General features: G+C 28.0%; 1 protein-coding gene across 1 annotated transcript; it reads right to left on the bottom strand.

The window, feature by feature from the left end:
* Nucleotides 1–1,043: 1,043 nt before the first annotated feature.
* Nucleotides 1,044–3,727, bottom strand: LOC148192741 (putative pentatricopeptide repeat-containing protein At3g11460, mitochondrial). The gene has a single exon (XM_088098192.1). The coding sequence runs from the start codon at nucleotides 3,498–3,500 to the stop codon at nucleotides 1,614–1,616; it is 1,887 nt and encodes a 628-aa protein (XP_087954318.1). The 5' UTR covers nucleotides 3,501–3,727; the 3' UTR covers nucleotides 1,044–1,613.
* Between the last annotated feature and the right edge of the window lie 7,341 nt (nucleotides 3,728–11,068).

Here is an 11,068-nt window from a genome sequence, read left to right as displayed (position 1 = left end):
GGGAATACTGAACGCTAAAAAGGTATGTCGCCTCTGCACCATTCTTTTGCTTTTTTTATTGTACTCTGATGTTTTTTTTCTAAAGATTTTTTCTACACGCAAATAATGTTTTTTTAATCATAATTATTTTTATAAGTATGGGTCGGCCAGTTTCTTTCTTTTTTCCACCATTTTTCAATAAATAAAAAAAATACAAAATCTTCAAAAACCAAAAAAGATGTTAGTCTTGTTAAACCAAATCTTGTTGGGATTCACTTCTTTTTCAAAGATTTAAATCAATCAATAATTTTTAACAAACTCACAAACCTTTTTATAGATAAAGAACTACGTGATCCCTGATTGTCCATTATAAATGGATGTACGTAGGACCAAGGTCAATTCTTGTCGGATTCATAAAACAAAAAAATATTTTTTGTTTCTTAATAGTTTTTTTATTTTATTATTTTGTTTAGGGAAAATTAACATTTTGCAAAACCACGTCAACTTCATACATTTAATTAAAGGTACTGCCTTTGGGCAGGCGCGATAGGGTGCTAACACCTTTCTTACGCGTAACCGATTCCCGAACCTGAAAATATCTTTTCGTAGACCATGTCTTATTTTATGATTTTCCATAGTTTTTTCCATAATAAATTATGGTGGCGACTCCACAAATCTATTTCACAAAACCGTTTGTTTTTCGCCGTCCCGTCGCAATTTCGGTTGCGACAGTATAAATTTTATATTAATATTTATATTAAAAAAGTTAAAACTAAATTAAATCAAATAAACCTATATAAGAACTAAATTAAAATAAACATATATAAGAATTAAATTATAATCATGACGCATATCATTAACACATTGAAATGTCACATATCACATTATAAACCTGACACATAGACAACAAAAAATGTTAAAAAGTAAAATAAAAATTAATAAAATAAAATAATCACATATTAGTTAATGTTATTAGTAACTTTTTTTAAAAGATTTTTTTTCAAAAGTTAACCTACAATTTACATAAAAAGTTTAAGAATTAACTCGAAATATTTTAACTAAAATGAAGACTAACCGAGTAATTAAGAGCATTTTTTGTTGTATGTGGACAAAATTAGAGGGTATGTCATTGTTAGGGAAACTGTTTACGGTGTTGGGCAAAAAAGTCAATCACCTCCTTGGGAGGATTTCCAGGACTCCACAGAGAAAAAAAATTGCTATTGCCAATTGAAGGACGCCATACACTTTTTGCCACTGGAAGTTGCACTTGACCAACTGGTGATTGATTTAAGTAGCGCATGCTTGACTTTCTTAAAGGTTTCAGGACGAGTCTTGCATGCGAAAAAGAATAGTTCTTCATCGGAAGTTAGCCTCATCATGTTATAGAATAGAAAACCATTGCACATCCCGTGCTGTGGTTGCAATCTTCCTTTTCCAAGCTCAGCGGATTCACAGTTTTCTTTCCTATTTTCCTAAATAATTGGGTTGTGGTTGTGCATATTTATAGAATTTCTCAACATGGATGCATCGTCCTCAGTCCTCCTCCCTCACTAACAGCATCAATCACTTAGGTGAGGTAAGACATCTCTGAGTACTATCCAAAGCAATTTTTGATAAATAGAGCTGCATTGGTTTCACCAGTAGTCCTTACATGAGCAGATCCCATCTCTGAAATGATGAAAGCGAGTGGCATCTCTAACAATAAATTGGCGATTAACAATCTTGCTAACCAACTTAATGAACAAATGGCAATGCACACACACTCGCAAGTTTTTCATGACAGTAATTTCTGTTCCACTCTTAGAATTCAACAAAGCAAATGCAATTGCCAGTTTTTCACTGTGCACCCCTGTACCAAGTAAGAGTTCTTCGCTTCTTCCTTGACATTTCTCATCTGGTGGAAGAATCTCCTTCACAAGATTTTCCAATTTATCTAACATCCTATATATTTCCTTACTTCGAGGATGGCTCAGATCCCCCGAGTGAAAAAGGTGCATTTTTCCCTTATATTCTACATAGCTGTGTCCTGGATCCTTCCTAAGCTTTCTTTCCCTCATCATGACTCTAACTCTTAAAACCCCCTCTAAGTTGTTAGCATCAGTGTATATATTGGACAACAAAACATAGTAACCTATATTCATGGGTTCAAGCTCAACAACATGCTGAAAGGCCAACTCTGCTACCTTCACATTCTTATGAATCTTGCAAGCACCCAGAAGGGCACCCCAAACAGCACCATCAGGTTTCACCTTCATTGACATTATGAGATCCACAGCCTCCTCCAACCTACCTGCACGGCCTAATAGATCCACCACACAAGAGTAGTGCTCCGGACCAGGCTGCAAACCATACTTCATTTTCATGTCTTCAAAATACTCCAAACCCCTATCAGTTAACCCGGCATGGCTGCACGCCGAAAGAACACTCACAAATACCGTCTGATCCGGCCTAACACCTGACTTAACCATCTCATCAAAAAGCTCTATCGCAACCGTCCCCTGGCCATGGATCCCATACCCACCAATGATTGCCGTCCAGGAAACCAAACTCTTCTCCCCCGAGCAATCAAAAACCCTGCGCGCCTCAGTCAGGTTTCCACACCTAGCATACATATTCACAAGCGCATTCCTCAAAAACGGATTAGAATCAAAACCTAACCGCTTAATCTCGCGCTCCACCTCCCGACCAATTCCTTGTGCTCCAAGATTTGCACAAGCTGACAGAAGCCCCAGAAGAGTAACAGCATCAGCACTCACCCCACTCAACTTCATCTCATTATAAACCTCCAAAACAGTCCTAGCATGCCCGTTTTGCGCGTACCCAGAAATCATAGCATTCCAAGTAATCAAATCCCTGACAAACATTTCGTCAAACACTTGGCGTGCAACTTCAACCTCCCCGCATTTCACATACATAGTGACCAAACTATTCGCCACAGCCAAATCGGTCACAAACCCAAACCTAACAACACACCCATGGAGGCACGACCCAATTTTCAAATGGGTAGCCACGGAACAGCCAGAAACCAAACTCAACAGTGTAACAGCGTTAACACTAACGTTACCATTAACGTCCAAACTGTCCTCCTCCTCCCTCCGCATTTGACGAAACAACTTGACAGCCTCAAGAGGGTTGGAGTTGAAGGAATAGCCGGAGATCATTGCATTGTAGCAAATGGTGGGATTCGGCATTTCATCGAAAACCTTGCGCGCGTGGTGAGGGAGGGAGCATTTGGAGTAGGTACTGATGAGGGAGGAACGGGTATACGGGTCGGGTTTTGACCCGGTTCGGATGACATGTGCATGGAGCTGGGAAGCAGTGAGAGGGAGAGAGAGAAAGGCGCAAGATTTGAAAAGAAAGGGGAAAGTGAAGGTGTTGGGAAAGAATGAAGAACGGAGCATATGACGGTAAAGGGTTAGAGCTTCTCTGTACTGCCGTTGCTTCGATAGCTGCCGGAGCTGGTTGTTCCACGCCGTAGTTGGGTTGGTGTACGGGGAATAATCAGAGTCCCACATCGACATTAATTAAATAGTTGGCAGAGGGGAATCCTACGTAGAATGACAAACTCAAATGACAACCTACGAATTCAAACACCTGAGCCAATTCGTGTTTCATTTTTCTTTTCCAACAGCAACCATGATTATGTGAGCAGTGATCCAAAATAACAAAAAGGAGGCTTTCTCTTCTCTATTTTCTTGTTTGGCAGGAGGGACATGGTGAATGTTTGGGATAAGAGGCTAGAACCAAAATGCTGCCCAGGTGCCCAATTTTTTCTTAGAACAATAAAAAAAATAGAAAACTAATTATTATAATAATTATTAGTTTATTATAATAACTAATAAAATACAAATTATTACTAAAACTATAAAAGAATGTATCCACAGAAATTAATTATAAATAAATCATTTTTATTAAATTTTATAATTCCATTTTTTTAGGTCCTTAATTGACTTTAAAACATAGATATAAAAATGGTATTAATTATAAAAAAATGAAGAGAATTCATTTATTAATTGTATAGATTATGATAATAAAACAATAAAAAAACTAATTATTATAATAATTAAAAAATACTAAAATTATAAAACAGGACTAACCAATTACACTAAAAAATATTATATATATATATATATATATATATATATATATATATTATTAGAAAAAATAATTGATATATTTAAGTGATACATTAAAAAAAATTACATATAATAAAATTTTCATAAATTTATTATTCATAAATTCATTATTTTAAACTTTCAAAATTAATGCTCCGTAATCTTTTTATATAATCAAACAACCAAATTTATGGAAATCTCTAAAAAAGTTTATATTAGTGAAATTAAAATGCTTTGACGAATTAAAAACACAGACATAATAGAAGTTAATTGCGTTCAAAATAAATACGGTGTTTCATCCGTACCTCTAATCCTTTCATCTTATACTTCCAAACTTTAATAAAATATCAATTTTGTTCCTAATTAAAAATGTATCTAGTCCAAGATTCTTAAACAGTTTTAATTCAGATGTAACACCCTACACCTTCAATTTTTTGAAAAATTCTAATTTTAACCTAAATAAATATATTTTCAAAATTTATTAAAGTCACTGCATCCCTTTAATAGATTTTAAAATCTGTGAATTTTGAAATACAATTCATAACTTTTTTTAAATTTTATTTTTAGGTTTAAAATTTAATATTAATTTAATTTGATTTAAATATTTAATATTATTTAATATAGGTTTTTATCTTAATAATTATTAAAATATAATTTCTATTATAATAATTATACTAAAAAATAATTAAAATAAAAAAAGAAATAATGAAAAAAAATATTAATATAAAATATGATTTAATATATTTAAATATATTAAAATATTAAATTAAATTAAATATTTATTAAAGTTTAAATAAAAACAAAATTGTAAAATAATTTATTAATTGGATACCGTTAACATAATTTAATATTTTAATATAATTTAATATATTTAAATATATTAAATCTGATTTTAAATTTTTATTTTTATTTTTGTTTTATTTTTTTATTTTCATTATTATTACTCTTATTTTAATATTTTTATTTTAATTTTTTAATAAAACTATAATAAAAATATAAATCATATTTTAATAATTATTAAAATATTAAAATACTATAAATAATATTAAAGTTTTAAATTAAATTAAATAATTAATAAATTTTAAATAAAAAACAAAATTTAAAAATTTTGTTTATTGATGTCCGAAAAGTTTTTTAGAGGATTTTGATATCCGATAAAAAAAAGTTTTTAAAATTTAATTTTTTATTTAAAATTTAATAGTTATTTAATTTAATTTAATATTTTAATATAATTTAATTTATTAAAATATATTAAATCAAATTTTAAATTAATATTATTAAGATTACTATTTTTTTATAAATTTTAAATTTTTTTAATATAACTATTATTATAATATCAATCATATTTTAATTATTATTAAAATATTAAAGTATATTAAATAATATTATAATTTTAATTAAATTAAATAACAAAATTTAGAAAGAATTGTTTACCGGATTTGAATATCCAATAAACATTTTTTTTAAATTTAATTTTTTATTTAAAATTTAATAGTTATTTAATTTAATTTAATATTTTAATATAATTTAATACATTAAAATCTATTAAGTCAAATTTTAAATTAATATTATTAAGATTACTATTTTATTATAATTTCTAATTTTTTTAATATAACTATTACTGTAATATGAATCATATTTTAATTATTATTAAAATATTAAAGTATATTAAATAATATTAGAATTTTAATTAAATTAATTAACAAAATTTAGAAAGAATTGTTTACCGGATTTGAATCCGATAAACAATTTTTTTAAAATTTAATTTTTATTTAAAATTTAATTTAATTTAAAATTTAATTTAATTTAAAATTTAATTTAATTTAATGTATTAAATCATATTTTATATTATGATTTTTTTTTTCTTTATTTTCATTATTACTATTTTTATTTTAATTATCTTTAATTTGTGTTTTTTTAGTATAATTATTATAAAAATAGAAATTAGAAGGTGTACGGTGAGATATTAGAAGAGGAGAGTTAGATGTGAGATCGTGCAAGATGCATAGTATAGAGTTATTTAAAGAAAGAAGAGAAAAATTTTAATGAAATATTTATTAAGGTTAAAAGTAAAACTTTTTAAAAAATTGGAGGTGTAGAGTGTTGGGTGAATCACCCAATGATTATTTTTCTAAAATGAAAGCTGATGGATTGACTCAGACCCATAAAACTTTTTGTGAATACATTAGATTCCGGAATTTTTTCAATAAAAGACTTTTTGACCATACGAATTTTCTGACTCCAATCCATATAAATGGACCAGACAATATAAGGGGCCGAATTGACATATATGTGTATTTGATTACAAATATTCTTTTTACTTAATTTAAATAGTGAGGATATTTCTACACAAATTTGTTAAGAAAAAAAATATGAAGAACATGAATATCAGAAAATCAATCACATTAAATCAGTCCTCTAATATATTAGATATACATAACTTTACATAATTAAAAACTTTTAAACAAATAAATCATATTTTTATGCTATAATTAAAACTTATGATGAAATACATTTTTATATAATATTATTTTTAATTATTAATCATCTATTTTAAAAAATTTGAATTCAACTTAGATCAAAATTAAAATGACCAAGATATACTTTTAGTTTGATGTAATGCGTGAAATTCATATTTAAAAAGGAAAAGGCGAAAATATTAAAAATATTTATTTAAGATTGAGTAGAGTGAAAGTCTTGTTTTTTTAAGTTGCATATCATAATATAAAAGTTAAAAAAAAAATATATTGATTACGTCCTTAAAATATAACTATTTTTCAAAAAAAAGTTTTAATTCGAAGCACTAATAATATATAACTTAAGTTTAACTTTTTCTTTTCTTTTCAGCGACGAAATTTTCTTTTAATCAACAGTTGAAGTGATATCTTAATCAAGATGATATTATCATAAATATCAATAATGATAGTAATTATATTTTGTTATCTTCTAGTTTCATTTTTTTAAAATTTCATTAATTTCCAGCGCGCCGCTTTTGTATAAAGAAAGCAGTAGAGAGGGAAAAAAACTAAATCCAAAAATACATTTTTTTATACCTTACTAACATATAATCATAATAAATCTTATGAATCATTTTTACAAAATTTTCATGATATTTTGTATTGATATATAAGTATATCATGCAAAAATAGTTCCATTAAATTTATCTAAGAGAAGACTGATATATATATATTAACATTAGTGTTGTGTTTGTTTTTATCAATTCATTTTTTCATTTGTAAAAAGAGACACAAATACTGTAACAAAATCATCGTTAAATAATAATCAAATTTAGAAATAAAAACTATTTATTTATTATATTAACTAAATTAATAATTATTTTATAAATTAAAAAGTGTTGGTATGTAAAATAGTTCCTATTAAAAAATACTAGTTTGTGAATTAGGGTAAAATTGGTTTTTAATATTAGTTAAAATTTGTAGTTAATATTAGAGACTAATTTAAATTTTGATGCACAAATTAATTAATTTGTTAGAAGAGAAAGAAGACGAGCTTATTCTTTTTTTATTTAGGAATAATAAAAATATTTATGTAAACAGATATAAGAAGATAAAATTTGGTATATAAATGAATATATATTTCAAATGGGATGATGAGTAATCAATAACTTAATATTTTATTTATAAATGAGTTAAGTGTAAATGGATTTACAAAAATTGAAGCATAAGGCTAGCAAGCTTGTATGTGTTTTCGTGTTTGAAATGTATATAATATAATAAAAGGGTTTGAATTTCAACACGGAGTTCCCTTCGCTCAACGCTACACCTTATATCACAGCAATTCAAAATTCAGTTAAAAAAAGAAATAACCTCTGAGACTCTATGTACCATCGTTTTCAAAAGCCTTCATAGTACCCAAGTTACCAAGTTACCATGTTAGCCCTCTAAAATGTCACGATACATATTATTCTTCCATAATTTTTGTCACCAAAGTCAATCTCTCAAAAAGACTTAATTCATTACTAAACTAATTTCTTAAAATCCTTTTTTACGTCAAGCTATTTTATGCTAATTAATTATTATATAAGAATTTATGTACGGTGATATTTTAGAACTTTCAAGAACTAACCTTGGGTAATTTAAAACAGCATCTTGATGGGTGAATTTTATTAAAGAAAATAACCAAATAACGTGCCTATATAATTTTGAAAAATTATTTATGTTTGACCTATTTATTATGTGCTAGTCAACGCATCTTTAACAAAAGTAGCGAAACTATATATGCATTTATAATAAACATATGTCATGCATGCATGGCAGCCAGCCAGCCGATTTGACGGCATGATCTGTGCAAAGTAATGAAGACCCGGCACAGACAATATAATATCACCAGTAAAAGTTCAAAATCCAGAGAGCCAGAGAGAGAGAGAGAGAAATTCACAAAAAAAAAAAGCATACAGAATCAAAGAAGGAAGGCCAGAGAAATAATCAAATTAAAGAATGAAATTGTTTTATTTCCTTTGAATAAAAAAAATATGGATCATATATTTCGTATACATTAATTCTGTAATATCTATATACATACATGGAGAACCTTTAATTGAATAACATGAATACGATAGAAGATGATCTACGAGACATGTCTTTGAGAGTCTCATGAGATATAGCAGTATATAGCAGAAGATGGTGATGACGATCCAAACTAAGTGGCAACTTGTGGTAAGGTTGGCGGTGCAGGAGCAACGGTGGTTTCAAAAGTGCAGCGTCCATGGCTGCGGCCGGGAACGGTGGAACAGGGGTTTCTTTGGGAACCTTGGACGGGGCCTCTTTGTAGCGATTGTATTATTAGCTTATTCTGCTGCCACAGCAGTTGTTTCTCTTTCAACAGCCTAAATCCCCATGTCTGTTGCAGACTCAATAACAAAATTGCCGTGAACACCAACATCTTCGTGCAGCGTCCCATTGTAGCAAAAATGAAAAATCGAAAAGGGTTTCTGAAAAAGAAGAGAAGCTTTGAGACGGTGGAGGAACGAATGAATTTGATGATTATAGATATGGCTATATATGCGCGTGTGTGTGTGTGTGAGGACACGACAAAGTGACTAGGTAGGTTAGGGTTTGTTGAATAATGTTTGGTTTGACCAAAACAAAAAAAACCCCGCGGTTTGGAGATTAAATTAGAAGGATGAAAAGGTGTTGATATTTTAATGATGTTCAAATAGCCCGAAATTTCCTTGCAATTTGCAAATGGCAAGTCGTAGTTGGCTAGTTGAATGAGTCCCCTGACCCGTAATTAAGGTTATTCACGTTCAACATCTCTACTTTTGCAGACACTTTTCGTTGTGTTTCTTGTTATCCCACTTTATCACGCTTCGTTCGAGTCTTCACCACTGACCCCACGACCATGACTATGTCAACCAGACCAGATCATTTTGTTTCCGCAATTAACCATGTAGAAAGTTATAGGGTCCCGTGTCGTCTTTTATACTCTAACAAATTATCAATTTATATATCAACCAAATTTTATTCATGGAAAATAATTTGTCACCACATTCCGTTTCGTAGACAAACTTTATCCATAAATTATTGATTTTAATAACTAATGAAACTCTTCGTCGAAAAATTTACAATTTTCGTACGTGAAATAGATATTAAAATTTTCATTTTAGATTTTGACTATATATTTCGCTAAAGAGTATGTTGATAATTATTTTTTATAAATTTATTAATAATAATTTTTTTTTCAAATGATCGATAAATAATATTTTCAAAAACTCCTAAATAATTTAATTTTTAATTCTTTTAATATATCTGTCAATAAATACTCGTTAGATTTGATAAAATATTCAATTTCTAATTTAAATTAGATATAACATTTTTTATCAAATTTGATGAGTATTATTATAAATTAATTGAAATAGATGAAAAAAAATAAAGGTAATAACTGTGGTAAAAATAGTGACTGAGATCACAACAATATTAGTGAAAGCATCAACGATTAAAAGAGAAAGAGATGTGACGACAACAACAATAACAATAATAAAAAAAATAGAAAAAACAAAAAACAAATTATTATATTTATTGATAATCAAAATTTATTAACAATTGACAAATTATTATCCACATATTAACCATGAATAATTATCCACATATTCTGGTTATCAAGAACTATTGATAAATTTTTATTATCTATCGGTAAAATTTTACAAATAACCTTTTACTATCAGTAATTTACCAATAATTTTAATTTATTAACTAATTTCTATTATCAATAGATTTTGTCTAGTAATTTTTTTGGTGTTACAATCATTATAACATTGTATTCTATGGTCGTTTATATGGGATTGAAACGAAACAAGATAAAACATGTGTATATTATACAATTCATATTTACTATACAGTAATGATGGTTTTTCTTTTTTCATGACACACTTGCGGATCTAAAAATTTAATATATAACAATAGTTAACAGGTTCATATATATATAAGATCAGGAGAAACGAAATAAAAAATTTAAATACATGATGATAATTTTAAACAAAGTAGTGTTTCAATCTTTTTCCTAGACCTACTTTGGTTTACTTTCAGAGTTACGAAAATGTCAATTATAATTAAAAATTGTACAAGATCAACCCTAAGCTAGTAAACTACTTAACTACATCATTCATACTTATCAAAATTTTGACTATCCAAATTAATTAATTCTTTAAAACATCGTAACAGTAAATACTTTGTTTAGAGTCGAGAAAAAAGTCAACAGAATGTTTTAAAATAGAAGAAAATCATTCCGCGTGAGACTTTCTAATAAAAACAAACTATTTGAGAAAAAATAAAGAAGTAAAACATGGGTTGAGAAAAGTCATGGTCAATTTCTTTTTGTTTTTTTTATTGTGAAATATTAACAACTACTCCGTTTTTATTGATTATTGCACAGTATGAACGGATATTTTCATTTTGAAGTTCTTAAATAGTTAATCTAATTATTTAATAATCAAACAAATAATTCGAACTACTTAA

This window comes from Vigna umbellata, chromosome 9, assembly GCF_029865625.1.
Source record: "Vigna umbellata cultivar VRB3 chromosome 9, Vumbellata_1.0, whole genome shotgun sequence".
Taxonomy (NCBI): Eukaryota; Viridiplantae; Streptophyta; class Magnoliopsida; order Fabales; family Fabaceae; genus Vigna; species Vigna umbellata.
The sequence above is the reverse complement of the archived record's forward strand: the minus strand, read 5'-3'. Positions and strand labels throughout refer to the sequence as shown.